Below are 20,039 nucleotides of genomic sequence, written 5' to 3' on the forward strand. Positions count from 1 at the left end.
TAAAAGGGAAACACAAACACAAAAGTTTAATTCCTATTTAACAGAAATGACAGCAGGACACAGATACAACACTACAGTAAAACGGGGTGAGGTGAGAAAGGCAGAGGGACACAAGATGGATCACAGCTGGGGGAGTGACTTCTTTGGTGCCCCTGAGACCCTTTGACAGCTGATCCAAGGCTCCAAGAAATACATCTTGAGGAAGTTCAGTAGGTGGCAGCATCACTGAGTGGCGCCTGGAGCTTCTTCAGCATAAATATTCCAGGATGTGTAGACTCAGGGTGGAGGGTCAGCACTGTAACACCAGGAGCAGAGCTCCTTAGGGCACATCCTCTCCTAACACTAAGAGGCAGGTCCCCTCATACCGTGGTCTTTCAGGACATAGCAGCACCACACCTCACTGCCCACAGCAGCTACACTCTGCCACAGCAGCGTCTCCCTTCGAGTGTTTTCAGAGTGAATCCAGAGATGGGAGGAGGCCGTGGCTGGAGCTGAGGGACAGGAGCTGCCTGGAGGAGGAAGAGGTGTGTAGGCTAAGGTTCCTCCTAGGCATCCTGGAGATTGCTTTTGCTCAGGAGCACCTGCTCTCCAGGCTTGAAGGCTGGCATCCCAAGGTAGGGGCAGTTGGCACAGCGGAAAGCATCACCCAGGTAGCACTGTGGAGAAACAACAGTCACAAAGAGAGGCTAAGGGCCAAAGGAAAGGGCACCTTTGTATACCCACAGGTCTCTGGTTTAATGAAGTCAGTCAGTAAGGGGTCCAGGCATGTGAGTCGGTAACACAGCAATGTGCTTGGGAAGCTGAGGCAGGTTTCTCTATGGCCTGCCTGAGCTACGTGTGAAGCCCATGGGAAGGAGGCGAGAGGGCTGGTAGCTCAGAGTCTCTGCTACAGGATCACAGCTAGGTCAGCCAAATGGCCAAATAAACCATAGCCCATGTCAAGGAAGAGACAAAATGTCTAACAAAATAAAAAATGACAGCCACCCTCAGCACAGGCATGAGAATGGACTCCCTCTCAGGGTAACCTCGTCTCATTACAGTTGCATACATGGCCTTTCACACTGGCCCACTATGAGAATACTCAATGACAAATTCCTTAAGGTCAGCTACCCTGTGTACAGTCAGGGTGGTGAGGAGGTGCAGTACGTACATTTCCACAGGCTGACTTGGGCTGAGAGCTTTGCGCCTTGGACTGCTCCCTCTCCAGTTCCTCTGCGAGGCCACAGGTGCTGGGGGAACCAACAGAAATGTCAAATCTCTAACAGTGCTAACTACTGCTACACCTAAGATTTTCTCTTTTACCAAGTGTCAAGTTAAATGCTACAGAAGCAGCAGGCTAGGGTGAGGCTGCCGGGAAGACAGCAGAGTGGAGGACAGGGGAGCCAGCTGTACTGCTGATGTCTGTGGGAAGCAGATCCAGTGTCACTACATTTCCCAAATTCATGAACAGAAGGAGCCGAGCTACAGCTCGGTGGCACAGCACAGCCTAGCAGCATGTGTCCCAGCATCACAAACATACCATAAACAAACAAACTGAAGAAAATCTGGATTTTTATTTGAAATCCTCTCATTTGTAGATGTTGGCAAATTGGAATACCTAAATACAGATGAGGGCTGAACTTGGTGGGCAGAGCTGAAACCCCAGCATTGGGGAGGTCAACGAAGAATAACTCCAAGTTCATGGTCAGCCTGAACTATACTGTAAGACTATCTTTAAACAAACAAACAAACAAACAAAAAATAACAAAAATAACAACAACAAAAAAAAACCCAAAAAACAAACCAAACAACAAGAGGATGAATAAACAAACCATGCCTGCCCAATACCAGAAGAAACACCAATGTAAAGCCTCCACGTTAGGACAGAATGACACAAGTACCTACAATTTCACTTTTTCAAACCCCCACCGGCACTACAAAAACAACAGCAGTATACTACCAGAAACCATAGGAAAACAGCAAGAGAATCAGCTTAACAGATAAACCATCACTGCCACCTCATCCTGAACCTTAAGGTGCTAAAGGACCAGTAGCAAATATAGGAAGACCTACCCTAAGCAACCCTGTCCTTGTAGAAGACACAGGGCTCTGAGATTTGAAGCCTCCCCATCCCCAACATCTACCTAGGTTCCCTTCAATGAAAGTGAACAAATAATCCACCCAGACACTCAGTTACATGATCAGCTTGTTGTATTTATTTTAAAAAGCTTTTAAAAATAGTCTTGTTATATGGGCAAGCCTGCCTCAGCCTCCTGCATGCTAACTGTGAGCTCAGAGAGATCTGCTTGCTTCTGCCTCTCAAGTGCTGGGATGCCCAGCCAGCACGTTTCCATTTCTTAATCTACACCAAGGTGTGTGAGTCTTTGCTATTCTTTAAGGTTTACCTGTTTAGTTTATTCCTCTATATACCTCACATCTCAGAGGAAAACCATTTTCAAGAGAATGAGGCACAGAGAGATGGCTCGACACCTGGAGACGTACCCAGCAGAGCAGACCTGCTCCCCAGGGCTTACCAGTTCTTACAGGCCTTCCTCTTTTTCCCTTCCCCACAGGAAGGAGCCTTCAGGGAGGCTGGATCAGGCTTCTTCAAATCTTCTGGATCTAGCAGCTCATCGGAGTCAATGAGATCCTGGAGAGTGACCCAGAAACTTAGCAACACAGCCATGGTCCCTGATGAAAAGCTGAGGTAATCCCAGGCTATGAGAGCAAGCACATGCAGGGCAAACACCCACTGTGCAGACACAGTAAAAGCAACACCCACTGTGAACTAGGCCATAGGCTGAAGAGGCTAATGGTCCATGGGAGATTGCATGAAGCCAGAAATAACTACAAAATTGGCTGGTACTTTGGAGGGAGGGGAGGTTGTTTTCCTGGGGAGGGTGGGAGCAGGTAAAACGAAGAGAAGTATTAGATTTATTTCAATATATGACTAGTTGTGGGAATAAAATATAATCAAAGGAAGTAAAACATTTTCCATAAAATTCGAGAGAAAAAAATCAAACAGTTACAAATATATTTGTGTAACTTTTTTTTATAAACGTGAAGACAGTTATGTCTATAGGCTCTGAGAACATAAACCATGTCAATTTTTCTCATCACTCTTGCTTCAATAGTAAAGGTGCAGAAATAATTTTATTTTATTTTATTTTATTTTATTTTATTTTATTTTTTGGTAGATCAGGCTGACCTTGAACTCAGATCTGTCTGCCTCTGCCTTCCAAATGCTGGGATTAAATGTGTGTTCCAACACTGCCCACCTAATTTCTTAAAGACAGGGCAGATCAAAGGTGCAAACACTGGGTTTAAGACAGTGAGCATTCAATGACTTGCCTAGACAGAGGCCCATAAACTATCTCAGCCACTTCTTTCCTGGTTTATGTCTACACGAATCTTTACTACTGCACATAAAGGGGAAACAAGAAAATCTGCTGGGCGGAAAGACATACTAAAGCCATGAAATGTAAAATGCCACTAGGAAAAGATGTCCTGATCAAAGCCTGATCAGGCACAACTACAGTGCGGGGCCTTAAACACAGTAGTACCCAAAAATCTAAAGGGTCACTTTCAGGGCTGGAAACCTGGCTCAGTGGTTAAAAGTACTTGCTGCTCTTGCAGAGGATGTGGGTTTGGTTTTGAGTATCCACACAGCAGCTACTAACTACCTGCAACTCAACTCCAGTTCCAGAGGCTCCGACACTCTCTTCTGGCCTCCAAGAGCACCAGACATGCATATAGTACCCATATATACACATAGATAGACACTCATACACATGAGATTAAAACAAACAAAAAATTAAGGTCACTTTTAACTGCAAGGTATGGGGGTGCATGGGTGGGAGGAACGGTCAAGTGACCACAGGGCCAACTTACCATGCTGTCATCCTCCATGTCATTGGCTGAGAGGGTCCAGAGCTTAGCGGCAGCGGGATCCAGAGCAGGCTTCACTGAGTCAAACAATAAAAGAAAAACTCTTTAAACGGTCAGAAGCAAACTATAAGCAAGCCCCAGCACCTGTGGAGACTAGCAGAGAGTGACTGACTGAACAGACTGAGGAGATGGGAAGGTAGGCTCGACGTTCAGCTCCACTAGGAACAAGGCACAGCCTTCACACAGCAAAGGAAGCCTACGTTCCTTATCTGTTTGCTTTAAGCTGGACACTCCACCAGCACTGCCAGCATCTCCCCTAACCGTGCATGCTGACGGAAAACAGACTCTAGTGAGGCTGGTGGCCAGGTCACAGACAGCGATAGGACGTTTTTCATCTAGGTCAGGACACTACAAACAATCTATGAGCCTCAGGGCTGGGGATTAGAGGAGCAAATCCTAGGTAAGGCCTTTTGGGTAAGCACACCACCAGAGACTGTCACTGCCACAGCTGGATACTCAGAACTGATCAATTACTGCTCTAAGCTATCCTAACCCTCCAGGAACTATGAAACCGAAGGTCCAAGTCCTTCCTGAGGCCAAGCCTGGGAACATAAGCCTATAATTTCTGCCACTCAAAGGACAGAGAAGTAAAGACTGTAAACTGAGTCACAGTACTTCATACAGATTAAAGCTAGACAGCAAAAGAGTGCAGTGTGGATACACCAGCAAACTCCTGTTAAATCTCTGCATTCCTCATAGCCAAACACAACTGAGACCTGACACTGAAATGAGCAGTGTTTACACACAGACATGCACACCACACAATTTTTTTAGGCAGAAGAAACACAGGTTTTGTTTTTAAGCATCTAAACAGGACACATCCTGGAGGATGTTCCAACATCAGACCAACAAAGTCCTGTGATTACAGCTCTGACAGAACGTTAAAATATCAACAGGGGATGCAGCAAGGGAGCACGTTAGGAGCAGGGTACAATGATGTCTATGAAAAGGTCATGACAGAAACCTTTTTTCTGTATGAGTGTTATGTATGAAAATGTTATCACCATTGTGAGGTGTCCTGAGGACAAACCCATCTCCCAGGGCCTGAAGAGACTTTGTCAACTGAATAAATGACTCGGGCATCCAAGCTAAGGTGGTCTTAGACAGGCTGCACTAAGAAATATCTATGTTTGGAAAATAGTATGTCCAAGATAAAAGCACAGTAAACATCCGGCAGTTTGCAAAGAACAGACATGGAAGGGCCAATCTGAGAATATTCAGATCCACCCCACCCTCCCGTCACACACAGAACAATGTTTCCAGCTAGTCTTACCTGAAGACTTCTTTTTGAGAAGCTTTAGCTGACTAGAAGAACCCACTTCAAAGTTTGGCTTCTTGCCAGTGACATGGACTGAGAGCAGGCTGTCACTGTGGTAGCCTAGGTGTTCCTGTACGGACTGCACCTCCTCGGGGCTTAACACCTCCTGCTGCAACTGCAATTGAAGACATCCCAACTATCAGTGCACGCTTCTCCATTCACTGTTTCACCAAGCCAGTCATGTGGCTAGCCTGGGCAACATCCAATAGTAAGTCTCTATGTCAAAAAGAGAATTTAAAGGCCTGAATCACATTTAAGAAGGAAGGAAGGGAAGAAGGAAGAAAGGAAGGAAGGGAGGGAGGGAGGGAGGGAGGGAGGGAGGGAGGGAGGGAAGAAAGTAACAATACAGCTGTCACTAACACTTCTTCCAAACCAAGGAAATGCTAGTATTTTTTTTTATAAAATTCTTTTCTTTCTTTTTTTTTAAAGTATTTATTTTTATTTATATGAGTACACTGCAGCTGTCTTCACACACACACCAGAAGAGTACATCAGACCCCATTATAGATGATTGTGAGCCACCATGTGGTTGCTGGGAATTGAACTCAGGACCTCTGGAATAGCAGTCAGTGCTCTTAACCTCTGAGCCATCTCTCCAGCCCCCCGAAATGCTAGTATTTTAAAATTTAATTTCTAGAGAAGAATACAGAAGTATAAACGCATCTGCTTAGCTTGAACATCTCTATTCAACTGTCTAAGTGCACAAGCCCCATCCATAGTCTTGTCTCCAGAAATCTTTTAAAGGACAATACTCCATCTAAGCCTAAGAGCTGTATACACGGAGATGGACAGAGGCAGTGATCACTGTCCTCCCTGCAGCACAGCTGCCACCGTTAACCAGCTCTAGGAAGACTCGTTAGTGTGAGCTAACGAGTCTTCAGAAGGGATCTGTCCCCAAGGATTCTTTTTCAAAGCATCCTGTATCTCTCTCAGGCAGCAAGTTTCAAATTACTTCCTAGTTCTGCACAGGACCTATCACCTCACTGCCCCAGCTACACTGACAAACACTCTGTAGGTTTGGGTCACCCAAGGTTTACATACCTAACAAGGATGGATATCTGCATACTTACCTCTTTTATTTCCACAAGGCCAGAAAGAGTCAGGGCCGAACACAGCTTAGAGGCTGTCTTCATTTTGTCATTGTTAACTGGCAAGGAAAACCTCCATTAATGGCTCCATATGTCAAAGTTGGAAAAACTCTAAGGCTCTACCCTATGTGAGTCAGCAGGCTCTCACACAGGAAAAACTCACTTTGCTTAATGTACATATGGTTTAGTGATAATTAATTTTACCTTGAAAAATCTTTTAGTTATTCAAAACGTTTTTTTTTTTTTTTTTAAATGAGTATACTGTTGCTGTCTTCAGGCACACCAGAAGAGAGCATTGGATCCCATTACATATGGTTGCTGGGAATTGAACTCAAGAACTCTGGAAAGAACAGTCAGTGCTCTTAACTGCTGAGCCATCTCTTCAGTACCCCAAGTATTCTTATTTAGGCTAGTACAGGTCATAATTCCATCATTCTGCTTCTTGGAAACCCCTCCCAAAGAATATTAGATAATGAATACAGTTATAAACTGTGAAGTACACAGAAACCTAAGTACTGTCTCTATAAAGTTCTGTCGGAGACATCATTGATGACTCAAGGTTTAAATTTCCAGCAAGAACAGGCTGGGAAGATGGCTCAGTGGCTGTAAGCACATACTGCCCTTGCAGAGGATGGGACTTTGGCAACCAGCATCCACATCGGGAGGCTCACAACAACCTTAACTCTAGCTCCTAGGGGGATCCAATACCTCTGGCCTCCTGAACTCATGTTCACATATATCCACACAGAGACAGGCAAACAGACAAATACAAACAAAAGCGCACACACGTTTCTTCTCTCTTGAAAATCATAGAAGTAAGTTTCCAGCTAAAAAGCTGGTATCTGCCACAAACATCACAAGGTCTGTATGTTCACAAGCTGTAGATACACAATACATTTTTATTTACTCCGAAATACTTCCATTTCTTTTATTTTACTGTTTACTAGAATATATTTCTACATCTTGATTGAATTTAGTGAAGAAGAAAAAAAAAAAAAAGCTAGAACCCCAGGATTAACAATTCTGACAGCTACACTACTGAGCCAGAAAGGCTTTAGTTCTTGAATTAGTTCTAGCTTGGAAATCTTGGGATACTTTTAGCTTATTATTCTTTACTCCCAGATTCCAGCCATTACTTTAAAACTCTCTATTTTGGAATAACCACAGATTCACGGGAAGTTGCTATGTGTGCTCTTTCTTACTGCTGGGATGTTCTCTGTGTCAGAGACATGACAAAGATGAACCTTTCATGTGGTGATAGATTCAGCCATTTTAGGTGGCAATTTCCTTCTATTTATGACCTGGTGGGTCAACCAAAGATCACTCCCTTTCATCTCTGTTGCCTCAGATTCTACCCTCTACCCCTGAGAAAGTAATGCTACAGGAGAACCTCTGACTCAGGGAGACAGTGTGCCAGCGCAAAGACTCAGCTGTGCTAAACATTCACCTTCTGAGCAACAATATCCTTACCTCTTGTCGTTTCCACTGGTTCTTTCAGAAAAAGACATCCCCCTGGCCGGAGGATCCGGGCCATCTCAGCCAGAACCTCAGCACTGTGCAGAGAGGTGCTTCCTGGGACTACACCCGACAGAATGACATCGAAGCTGGATTCCTTATGGGCAGCTGAAAAGAATAATCAACAGTTGCCTAAGCCAGAAAGCAATCTTCCAACCCTCCTGCCAAGCTCCCACAGAGAACACAGGCATCACCCAGGAGAATGGACCTATGGCAAATATTAAGCCACTGATAGTAGCAAAGTGTTAAGACTGTTCTGCTCTGTATCTTACTAATTCTTAACCTTAGTAAGACCAGGGGAAGAAGTGAAAAAGCAGCTTTTTAGAATGGGAATAGACTCCAAACACAAAAGCATGCAGAAATTACCAACGGCGTGCCCAGGTCCACTCTACTTCATCTGAAAAGCTAGATTTGGGGTGACCCCAAACAAAACCCAGGTATCAGGAACTACAGACAAGCAGCACATCCATCAAAATGATTCTACCCCTTCAAGAAAAGGACAGGTAGGTACTCACACTGCAACAGCTGGGTGATGTTTTCCGTGAATACTTGGCCCTCGCTTCCAGTTAACCCTTGAAGTCTATCCACCAGTGTTTTTAGGGCCTCCTCAGGAGATGACTTGTCCCAGAACACTGCCACAAGCTGGCCAGGGGAAATCCCAAAGTCTGCCATTCCTGTAGCGCTGCTGGACCTAAACGCTACTGGTAAAAAAGACAGGACAACAGTGCAGTGTAACCCACGGGCTCTCATCATATATGATTACAGTTACAGCCTCCTCCAACAACCTCCCACTGAGGACTTTACAAAGCTTGTGACCCTTAAGAGACTGACTGAATGAACCTAGAGCCTCAGGCGTCAGAACCCCAACAGTCCCTGATATAACAGGTGGATGTGACCGATAAGGCAGAGTCAAGACAAAGGGATTAGCATCAAGTAAGAAGGGTGGAGACAGAAAGATTATTTCATCTTTGAGATAATTCAGTTTGAGCTGACCATAAAACAAGCAGGGCATTCATCAGGCAGAAGGACTCAGCGAGGAAGGCAGTGAGTTGGCAGAAAACCTAACCACAGCTATGTCTTTTTAGATTATTTTTTTAATTTGTAAACCAAACACTTCTTTTTAATTACTTATAAAAGTTCAACTCCCGTCAATCTGTAGTAAACAATGCTGCCATCCTCTTTAAAGCACCTTATACACACATCACCTCAAACGACCCTCTGAACAGTCTGATATTAGGTCACTCCCAATGTACAGGTAAAGAACTGTGTCAGGCAACACTGTACACACCAATACTATGTAATGTAAAACAAAAACTGGGATTAGAATCCAACCTATGCTTTAATTATGAAAACTCCCTGCCTCGGGTCACCTTTCTCTTCCACTTGATATGCAGGTCTGTGTACAGGATACGCACCATGAAGGAGGTCAAGGGATATCTCTGTTTAGCTCCTCCCTCCTCAAACATTAATGCTACCAAGTTTCTAGCTTCATGTAAGTGAAACAAAGGAGCAGTGGTAGGAGGTTCCCACCCAACACTTCTGACCCTGCAGAGACAGCCAACTCTGCAACAGGGACACCACCACATTCCCAGGCAGACTTTAAGTAACATGCATTACACTTTCCTTGTTAAAAGCATTCAGTAAGGGGGTGGGGCGCAGGATGGATCAGCAGGTAAAGACACTTGTTGCAAAGCTTGATGATGTGAGTTCAGTCTTCATGACCTCACAGGCAGCAAGAGAACTAACTTCTGCAGATTGTCCTATGACAGCCACACATGTAGGCACAGCACAGGTGGGCGTGCGTGAACACACACAGACACACACACACAGACACACACACAGACACACACACGCAGACACACACACACACAAATAAATAAATAAAACATAATTTAAAATTTTCATTTCATTTTTAAGTTACTCTTTTGGGGAGGAGTCAGAGCCTCACTCAGGCTGGTCTTGAACTTCTGATCATGCGTCCTCTACTTCCCAAGTACTAGGGTTACAGGTATGAAACATCATGTTTGGCTTGAAAAAAAATGTTCAAGTAAAAACCATGACTTTAACTAGTCATCCTTGATTACACAGTGCTTTGTCATTTAAGAAATAATTTACTAATGGTTTTAATTTCTTCAGCAAAATTGAACTCCTTATCTGGCTACATTCAAAATCCAGCTTCCATTCCAAAGTGACTCTTTCCTCACTGCACTTCCAACCACACCTTTTGTTTAGTTTCTTATGTGAACATCAGCTCTGTGCTACTCTGACTCAGCAAAAAGCTGAAGTAAAAGGATGCCACGTGCTATCAGACAGGCAAGATTTCCTGGTTTAGTTTTGGCTTTTAAATCCCTAAGAAATACAGCATCAGGAATGAACACTTTTAAGCTTTTAATTGTCACATGGTGTTGAGAAAGAGTCTTTGTAAATCTTTAAGTTGGGTAACTTGGGATCAATCTCACATTTAAGAACTGGCCAGGGACGGTCAGAGTACTTACTGTTAGCTAGGGAGTTATTAAAAATAAGCAACCTGCAGATCTACTTTGTTTCCTTAGGTACACAACTATGGCAAGTCAGCTTTTCTGAATCTCTTCTTTTTTCCTGTCAATAAACAAGAACAGTAAATAACCTCATATTCTTAAGACTGATTAAGAAACCCTGGGACAGTAAGTTATGTAAAGCACTCAGCCAATGGTCAATTAACTCATGTTCTGAAAGGACTCAGGTCCACTACTTATTTGTTTCCAACGGTCTTGGTAACACCTTCTTCTTCCTCCTTAAAGATGCTTGTAAGGAAGATATGCAAAGCTCCCCTTTCATCCTTAGAACCTCACAGGAGAGCCTCACCTGACATCCCTGTACCAGCAGCATTGTGTCAGGAATTGATTAAATAACACATTCTGCTTCCCATAACAAGAGGGACCTCATGAGCAGATTAAACCTTAAACCTCCCCCTCCATCAAAACACACACACCTACAGATTCAGTCAGCATTTCCTTAATAGACAATGTTCCTTAAACTCTAGAAGTGTAACAATTTTCGTTTTGTTTGCTTGCTTGCTTTTGTTAATCTATTTAAAAAAAAGAAAAAAGGCCAGCTTGGTCTACAGAGCAAATTCCTGGACAGCCTGGGCTAACAGAGAAACTGCATCTCAAAAAACTAAAAACAAACAAACAAACAACAACAAAACCAACATTATTTAAAGAGTAAAAAAAAAATTCCAGTGCCTAAGCCGGCATACTTAGGAGCTGTGACTCAGGGCTGTTTCACAACTAAAGAGGTGAAGTAGAAGTCAATGTCACATTCCTAACTTTGTTTATTAGGCACTTTCACAACTGACACGATCCACCCACAGCTTTTTAAAAATGTTACTAGCAGGTGAACAGGCATTTGCTTTTAATACTAGTACTCTCAAGACAAAGGTAGACAGATCTCTGGGAGTCTGAGGCCAGTCTGCTAAGTTATCAGCAGGCAGTAAACATAGATGCCTCTGAGAGTAACTTCTGGAGATGGGCTTACTTACCTTTAAGGCACCTAACAAGCATAATCTTAGGCTTGTGGTCCCATTTAAGGTGGCAGAGAGGTGGGAGATGACTCAGTGGTAAGAGGTACAGCTGATTAGGGATCGGGCGCAGTTCAGTGCTTAACCTAGCATGTCCTGGGTTCAGACTCAAAGCCAAACAAACACCATATTAATAGCCAAGAGCTTCGAAGCCTGCATGTAATCCTAGCTCTCTTGGGAGATGGATGAAGGAGCATGAGTTTTGAGGACAGTTTGGGTCTCAGTACTTTTTTCTTTTCTTTTGTTTTTTTTTTTTTTTTTTGGAAACTTATCTCTCAAAAACCACTATCAGGGCTCTGGGAAAGGGGAGCCTGTGCTTTGCAAGCATAAGGAGTTTGAGCCCCAGAACCCACCTAGAAAAGCTGGGTGTGTGGGCTATCAAGAGGATTCAGTCCCTGGGCTAGGGGTGCCTGCTACACAAGCCTGACAACCTGAGTTTAACCCTCAGAACTCAAAGTGGAAGCAGAGAATCGACTTCTGAAACTTGCCCTCCGACTTCCACTGTGTACAGAGCCACCCCACAACACACAGAGAATAATACAAAATAGAGTATATGTATTCTTTAAAAGCTCTTGTGGCCAGGTGTATAATCCAGTACTGGGGAGATAGAATGCAGCCTTAACTAGTAAGCTTCAGGCCAACTGAGGCCAACTGAGGTCCACAAAGAAGGTGGACACAGTCTGATGAAAAACCAGGTTGTCCTCTGGCCTCCACACACACATGCATATGCACCTACACATACATGTTCCCTCCATGACAATAGACACACACCGTTTACTTCTAGCAAACACCAAGCCTTGCCTGGTGGAGCAGCGAGGCGCTCCGCTCCACTCTGAAGACCGGCAGCATGGATTCAGGAACGCCAGACGCTGAGAAGCGAACTTCTCCCAACAAGCAAATGGCTTGTTAGGTGCTAGATCTCTGGACCACACCCTGGCACAGGGTCAACTCTCCAGGACAAAAGCCTGGGTGGATCGTTTTATAAACAAGCATCCTAGGAAGTAAGTGCCAGGCTCCAATGGACAACCTGTGGCTTCAGGTTCTCCCCACCTTTGGAGCTTTCCGCCAAGTGCCCTGGAGGAGACTCAAGGTCACCACAGATGGCTACGAGTTAAACTGGCGGTCCCGATGCCAGCTCCGGGTTTCACGCGGAAAGAGGCGGCAGACGAGCCCCGGCGTCAGGCACGCCGCGTGCAGGGTCCCCGACGCCGCGGCTCCTCACACCGGCTTTCCCAGGCGTGCCACTGACCGCGCCGGGAGCCGAAGCGAGAGCACGGAAGCCGAGAGTGGCCCCTAGGAAGGCCGTTAAGCCCGGTAAGATGCTCGAGCCGTCCCGAGCGTCCTCACCTTCCTCCCCAGCCGGAAAACCCGCTCCGCAGACGCCGGCTTCTCGTTCCCGTCTCTCGCGAGAGGACGCCGCACAGCACCAGAGTCCTAGAGAGCCGACGCGACCCCGCTGACGGCGTGACGTTACCCGGCGCGTCTCCGCCCTCAGCGTGCGTGCCCACTTCCAAGATGGCGGCGACGGCTGCAGCGTCTGGTGTCCTCGGCCGGTTGGGCTGGAGGCTCCTGCAGCTGCGGTGCCTGCCCGGTGAGGTGACAGCCGAGCCCGGGCGCGGGGGAAAAGCGGGAAGGAGGCGCAGGGCGGATCCGGGCTTGGCTTGGGACGACAGAGGCTGTGGTGGGGGCTAGGAAGGTGAAGGGCATCGGCGTGGAGCCGCTGGAGTCGCGAGCTGGGAAAAGCCACTTAGGGGTTTCAGTCTCCGGACTTGAGCTGTGAGGGGCAGCGGGGCAATCCTGTCACCCCGGATCCCAGAGGTAATGGAGCTTCAGAGAGGGCTCGGTGTGCCCAAGGTCACAGAGCTCGTCCGCTGCGAAGCGTTCTCAACTCCGTCGCCGTAGGCATTGTGCCAGCCTCGCTGGAGAAACCGACCGAACGGCCACAGAGAGCGTCCAGTCCGTTCTTTTCCCCAGAGTCAGTTATTGCCACACTACGTCACTAAGCTGGTGACATTCGTCATTGCTGCCATATGTCCCATATTTTTATTTCCACGTTAATAGTAGACATTTACTTTTAAAAACTTTGCACACTGTCCATAAGTTGACTCTTTCTGCACTTGCACATTAACAAAAAAATATGCAACTAAAATCTCCGTGAGCCGCAGAGATTTCGCAGCCATACTTTGGGGAGTCCTCACTTCAAATTTTGTGGTCATTGGCTCCATTTTCTGTGCATATACCAAATGCTGATGTTTTTATGCATGAGGTTCTGTGTTTCTTTCCATATTATTATTTTCAATGACTTCCTTTTTGTCATTTTTAGCTAAAGTTTCAGACAAAATATGTTTAGCAAAAATAATGCAATGTGAGCCAACAAATCCAGTCTTAGGTATTTACCCATAAAATTGTGTCCACAAAAAGTTCAAGTGTATTCATGGCAACTTTATAATGGCAGGACCCCCAAAAGCCAAACAGTCATCTTTTTTCAGTACTATTCAAGCAATTTGCCACAGGTACCTCCAGAGTACCCCTCCCTTTTCTAAAGTTTTCGAATCCCTGGCTGACCTGGAACTTGCTATAATATAGACCAGACTGACCTTGAACTTACAGACATTGGCCTGCCCTTGCCTCCTGAGTGCCTAAAGGAGTAGGTCACCATGCTTTTCTTCTCTATTCTTTTTTTTTTTTTTTCAAGTTTTTTGAACTTGTTAGTCCTGTCTCAGCCTGAGTTATATAGGAAGACTATGTCTCAAAATAATATGGGCTGATCTTTTGATTTGTGTGTGTGTTTAAAGCAGTTGAGGTTTAATAGAGATTTCAGTGTAGGTTTATTTAAGCACAAGGATTGAGGGGAAAAGACAGGCACTCAAAAGAAAGACAGATCCAGGAAAATGGCTTTTCAGAGAGTCCTAGAAGACAACACATTTCTAAGTGTTGTTACAGACTCCTCTAAGAGTTACCTAGATTGATCTTGTAAAACTATACTAATTAGGGAGGCTAGGGAGACGGCTCTGCGGTTAAGAGTACATGCTGCTCTTGCAGAAGATGCTAGTTGGCTTCTCAGCACATATGTTGGGCTGTTCGTAACTGCCTCAACTCCAGTGCCAGGGAATCTGATGGCTTCTTCATACCCACACTCAGATTGACACAGTATACATAACTGAAAACTTAATAATGGGCTGGAGAGATGGCTCAGTGGTTAAGATTACTGGCTGTTCTTCCAGAGGACCCAGGTTCACTTCTTACCAGTCATATGGCCCAGCAGCCTCTTCTATCCTCTACAAACACAAGGCATGCACATGTAGCACGGGCATACATCCAGGCAAAACACCTGTACACATAAATTTAAAATGTATACGAAGCAGGGCTTGAGAAATGACTCATTAGGTTAAGAACACCTAGGGTTTTTACAGATGCCTTGGGTCCAGTCCCTAGCCTCCTCTTCTGACCTGTGTGAGCAGACATGTGGTACACATGCATACATGCAGGCAAAACACTCATACACATAAACACATCTTTAGAAATTAGCCAGACAGTGGTGGCTCATGCCTTTAAAAAGCCTCTAACCCCAGCATTCAGGAGGCAGAGGAAGGCAGAACTCTTGAGTTCGAGGCCAGCCTGGTCTACAGAGTGAGTTCCAGAACAGCCAGAGCTACACAGAGAACAACCTGTCTTGAAAAACCAACAAATAAATAAATGAATTAAATATATGAAACAAAAGAAACTTTGGAGAAATCCAGAGACAAGCAAAAACTAATCTAGAGTGTAAGTTTCAGAACAGAAGCTAACTGAAAGGGTGAGAGGGAATATTCTGGGTGATAGTAATGTCTGTCTTCATAGGATTTGCATTCTACAAGTGTGTGCATTTGCATTGCTTACAGGACTGTGTTTAAGATTTATATATTTCATCTTGTATAAACAGTCCATAAAGAAGCAGTAAATAGTAAGCTGTACTGTTATGTGGGCTACAGTGTTGGAGAAGAAGAACAACTGAGATCTGCAATAAATAAAGAGAGTAAAGTGGGTTAATGAAGGGCATGATAAACATGTAGCAGCTGGAATGATATACAGGTGTTCACAGTTCCTTCAGCTTCTCTACATGTTTGCAAATTTTGATGATAAAATATTGGGAAAGAAAAAAGTAGTTTCAAATACTACTGGTATTTCCTAAGGTAATGAGGCTGCAAGGGCTGGGGAGATGGCTCAGAGGGTAAAGGGCTTGAGTGTGAGGACCAGAGTTCTGGTCTTGAGAACCCACATAAGATGCAGCATGTGGTGGTGCATGCCTTTGATCCTAGCACTCAGGAGATAGAGATGGAGATTTCTGGAAGTTAGAGGCCAGCCAAGACTACATAGTGAGAACTTGACACCGCCCCCCCCCCCAAAAAAAAAAAAGAAGAAAAGGAAGGAGTCTCCATCCAAAGGTGGGGTCTAGGGATCTCTAGTGCAAGCTGGTTAGTAAGACTAGCCATATGGTTTGGGCTTGATTGAGAGATCCTGCCTCCATAAATAAAGTGGAGAAGAGATGCTTTGGGGGTGATTCCCAAAGTTGACCTCAAGCCTTCACCTACTTGTGCACGCTCACCCACCCACATACATGCAAGCATGCATCTGCACACACGTACACACAATGCACACAAACAAGGAAAGGGAAGAAAAGAAATGCCATGTAGACACTCGGAAGGTAGGCACTGTTTTGTTCACATTTGGGGGTACTGTAACAATATTGTCATTGAGTAAGTAGAGATTAGTATTCTCAATCTGTGTGGTTTTTAAAAAACTGTATATTAAGGGGCCAGCAATATGGTTCAGTGGGTGAAGGTGCTTGACACAAATGTAAGTACCTGAGCTCCATTGCCAGAAAGTATGTAAAGGTAGGAAGAGAGAGCCACCTCCACTATGGTATCCTCTGAGCTCCAAATGTGTCATGGAATGAATATTCATGTACATCATGCACACAGTAGTAATTAAGACAATTATTTTCATCTGCATATTGAGGGAAATGTTTTATACAGAGCCATATAGCTGACCAATGGTAGACACAGACCAAGAGGACAGCCAGGTCTTGCGTTAACTGCATGACATGCCTCAAGGTTCCCATTTTACTCAAGGTGCCTGTGGGTCACTCCACACTGGAATGATGGCTGCAGAGGCATCCCGGCTGTGCATTTCCTCCTCACCACCACTCTGGGTCACAGAGGGTCTACCATGGTGAATGTCTGTGACCAACAGTCTTGTTTCTATTTCAGTGGCCCGCTGCCAATCACCTCTGATGCCCCGAGCCTTCCACACTGCCATGGGGTTCAGGTCTTCAGAAGAGCAAAAGCAGCAGCCTCCCCACTCTTCTTCTCAGCAGCATTCTGAGACACAGGGGCCAGAGTTTTCTCGTCCACCCCCCAGGTCAGCATTAGTGTCTACATGTACCCTGTTGCTGGCCATCCTGCATGTTTCACAATGTACTTCTCTCTTCAGCATCCTCTCCTACCTTCAGACAGTTTTCTTTTTTTCCTTCCTTCCATTCCCTTCCTTATTCCCTCCCTCTCCTTTTCTCCTCTCTCCTCTTCTCCTCTTCCTTCTTTTCTTTCTGATAGGGTCTTATTTAGCACTTATGTTTTTTGGGTTTTGTTTTTTGAGACAGGGTTTCTCTGTATAGCTGGGCCTGTCCTGGAACTCACTCTGTAGATCAGGCTGGCCTTGAACCTAGAAATCTGCCTGCCTCTGCTTCCCAAGTGTTGGGATAAAAGGCATGCATCACTACTGCTCAGTGTGTGCGCTCTCTCGCTCTCTCTCTCTCTCTCTCTCTCTCTCTCTCTCTCTCCCTCCCCCCCCCCCCCCCGTGTATGTGTGTGCACACACGCACACGCGCACACGCACATGTTGCTCTTATTAAGCTGTTAGTACTTACTGTGTATCACCAGGCTGATAGCACAAACTTGCCTTGAATTCTGGGAGTCTTCCAGCCTGTCTCCTAAATACTGGGATTACAGGTATGCTTGGCTACTTTCAGTCATTTCTAAGGCTAAAAAACTGTGCCTTTTCATTTTAGAAAAGCATTGTAGAAAACACTTGAAATTATACACAGAGATAACTCTGCTAACATAAAAATGTCTTTTAGGTGCCAGGCAGTGGTGGTGCATGCCTTTAATCCCAGCACTTGGGAGGCAGAGGCAGGTGGATTTCTGAGTTCAAGGCTGGCCTGGTCTACAGAGTTCCAGGACAGCCAAGGCTACACAGAGAAACCCTGTCTTGAAAAAACAAAAACAACAACAACAACAAAAATGTCTTTTAGATATTTCTATAAGGTTTTTTTTTTAAGCTGAGATCTCACTCTGTAACCTAGGCAGGCTTTGAACTCAGAAATCTTTCTGACTCAGCCTCTCAAGTGCTAGGATTATATAGATGAACACCATAAGCAGCTCAACAGAAGATTCACAATGTCTTTCCACAGTTTGTATCATTAGATCTGTTTTTCATGTTAATCCTTCCACTGGAAATTGAAATTTGGAGTGTTCATCAAGTTTTCTACTGTTTTGGTTGAGAAAGGTTTCACTGTGTAGCCCTGGCTGGGCTGGAACTCTGTGTAGACTATGCTGACCTAGAATTCAGAGATCCGTCTACCTCTTTCTCCCAAGTGTTAGGTTAAAGGGTATGTGCGTCCATGCCCAGCCCAGTTTTTCTAGTTTTTTAAAGTACTTGAGAGAGAGAGAGAGAGAGAGAGAGAGAGAGAGAGAGAGAGAGAGAATATGAATCTATCTATCTATCTGTTGTGGTTTGTGCACATGGGTGCTGGTGTCAAAAAGGCCAAGAACAAGGCATCAGATCTCGTAGATCTTAACTTATCAACAACTGTGAGCTGCCCGATGTGGGTGCTGGGAACTGAGCTCAGATCTTCTACAAGAGTAGTAAATGTTCTTAATTGCTGAGATAGTCTCCAGCCCCTATTTTTTGTTTATTGATTTATTTGAGAAGTTCTCATGTAGCTAAAACTGGCCTTTAACTCTGAACTTCCTCCTGTTTCAACCTCCCATGGCTGGGATCGCCCAGCAATTCAATAAATATTTTTGAGGATCTATAACTGTGAATAGAATAACCATTTTTCATACTTTCTTGGACTTACAGCCTGGTGCAGACATAAGAAAAGCATTTAATTAACCATGTGCTAGCAGAAGCATCCAACTTACGATTCTGCAGTAAGACCTACAGATCTATTGAGCTGTATCCATAGGTCTCCCAGGTTGTCTAAGGATGATCAGCAGAAACCCAGGCTACTACAGCACCATTGTCTTCGTATTATAAGAACTCAAATCCCTGGACACTTTCTTACTGTGGGAGGAGGGGAAAGATAAGAGGATTCGAACCTTGTTGGTATTAAAACACCCTTACTAATGAAGAAGCGAAGCCCCTCTTAACAAGCTCAGAGGAGACCCAGAACCTCTGTTTCTGGTGGGCTCATTCTGCATTCCTGGCTGTAGACAGTGAGGTGTGAAGTGTGCTGCATTCTGTATCTCAGGTACACAGACCAGAGTGGAGAGGAGGAAGAGGACTACGAGAGTGAGGAGCAGCTACAGCACCGCATCTTGACAGCAGCCCTAGAGTTTGTGCCTGCACATGGCTGGACTGCCGAGGCCATTGCTGAAGGAGCCCAGGTAGGTAGAGGTGAGGGTGGTGCAGCAGAACCCAGAGTCAGAACCACAAAGGGCCTCATGCTTCCAGCCTAGGTCAGAGCTGCACAGCTACAGGATTGTCTGGGTTTTTTTTTTTTTTTCTTTCTTTCTTCTCCATAGGATAGAGATGGCTTGCTTGCTCACTTGCCTCCTGTGTGTCTGTCTGTCTGTCTGTCTGTCAGTCTATCATCTGTCTGCCTGCCTATCTATCTATCTATCTATCTATCTATCTATCTATCTATCTATCGACAGAGTCTCTCTACATAGCCCTGGCTGTCCTAGAACTTACTATGTAAACCAGGCTGCCCTCAAACTCACAGAGATCCTTCTGCCTCTGCCTGTGTGCTACCACACCAAGCTATTTTTTAATTATTAAAAGAATGCACCATAGAGCTGGCTCTTGGGAATTATGTCCTCAGGCAGCTTGTTTTATAGCAGCAATGTGTCGAGGACTGCTCTGCCCCACACTTGGGGGCCAAAATGTCGGGGACCGCTCTATCAGTGTTGGAGCCTGCACTGCCAAAAGCCTTGGGGGCTAAGTTTTTAGAGCCCGCACTGCCCCAAGCTGCTCCAGTCCACGGGTCGGGGTTCAGCAAGAGAGAGAGTGAGGACGAACGCTAAGAATGGAGACCTGACAGAGTGTGATTCAATCCTGTTTATTCTTCAGTCTCTCTTCTTCTCTCCAAGTCCCTAGTTCCAAGTCCCTGGTTCCTAGCACCAAGTCTCAGGTCCTAATCCTAGTTCCAGCTGTAATAAATCTCAAGTCCTAATCCTAATTCCAGCTGTAATAAATCTCAAGTCCTTCTCTAGTTCTAAGTTGCTAGTCTCTTTCCCAGTTCCAAGTCCAAGTCTCAAGTCCAAGTACTTCTTCTGTCTGCCTCTAGCCTTTTATATGTCTCACTTCTAAGTCACGCCTTTAAGTCCCACACCTTTAAGTCTCACACACCCAAGGGAAAATCCTGGGTATC

General features: G+C 45.1%; 2 protein-coding genes across 13 annotated transcripts in view; one reads left to right on the top strand and one right to left on the bottom strand.

Moving 5' to 3' along the window:
• Ciapin1 (cytokine induced apoptosis inhibitor 1) lies at positions 1 to 12,909 on the bottom strand. Of its 12 annotated transcripts, none has more exons than XM_034522324.2 (10): positions 12,755 to 12,909; positions 10,344 to 10,446; positions 8,364 to 8,549; positions 7,804 to 7,956; positions 6,316 to 6,392; positions 5,201 to 5,360; positions 3,871 to 3,944; positions 2,514 to 2,629; positions 1,151 to 1,229; positions 1 to 656 (listed from the first exon to the last, which is right to left on the bottom strand). In XM_034522324.2, the coding sequence occupies exons 3-10, from the start codon at positions 8,518 to 8,520 to the stop codon at positions 546 to 548; spliced, it is 927 nt and encodes a 308-aa protein (XP_034378215.1). In that variant the 5' UTR covers positions 8,521 to 8,549; positions 10,344 to 10,446; positions 12,755 to 12,909; the 3' UTR covers positions 1 to 545. The 12 variants fall into 12 exon arrangements, with proteins under 12 accessions (XP_034378215.1, XP_076771788.1, XP_034378210.1 ...); XM_076915673.1 differs by having other exon boundaries at positions 12,458 to 12,764; XM_034522319.1 differs by having other exon boundaries at positions 12,179 to 12,764.
• The window catches only part of Coq9 (coenzyme Q9), a 16,096-nt gene continuing 8,924 nt past the window's right edge, over positions 12,868 to 20,039 (top strand). Inside the window, exons 1-3 of the mRNA XM_034522318.2 lie at positions 12,868 to 12,998; positions 16,657 to 16,807; positions 18,918 to 19,053. Of these exons, the coding sequence (XP_034378209.1) occupies positions 12,923 to 12,998; positions 16,657 to 16,807; positions 18,918 to 19,053 (363 nt within the window). The 5' untranslated portion in view covers positions 12,868 to 12,922. The remainder of the gene's footprint in view (positions 12,999 to 16,656; positions 16,808 to 18,917; positions 19,054 to 20,039) is intronic.

The sequence above is a fragment of the Arvicanthis niloticus genome, chromosome 18, assembly GCF_011762505.2.
Source record: "Arvicanthis niloticus isolate mArvNil1 chromosome 18, mArvNil1.pat.X, whole genome shotgun sequence".
Lineage (NCBI taxonomy): Eukaryota > Metazoa > Chordata > Mammalia > Rodentia > Muridae > Arvicanthis > Arvicanthis niloticus.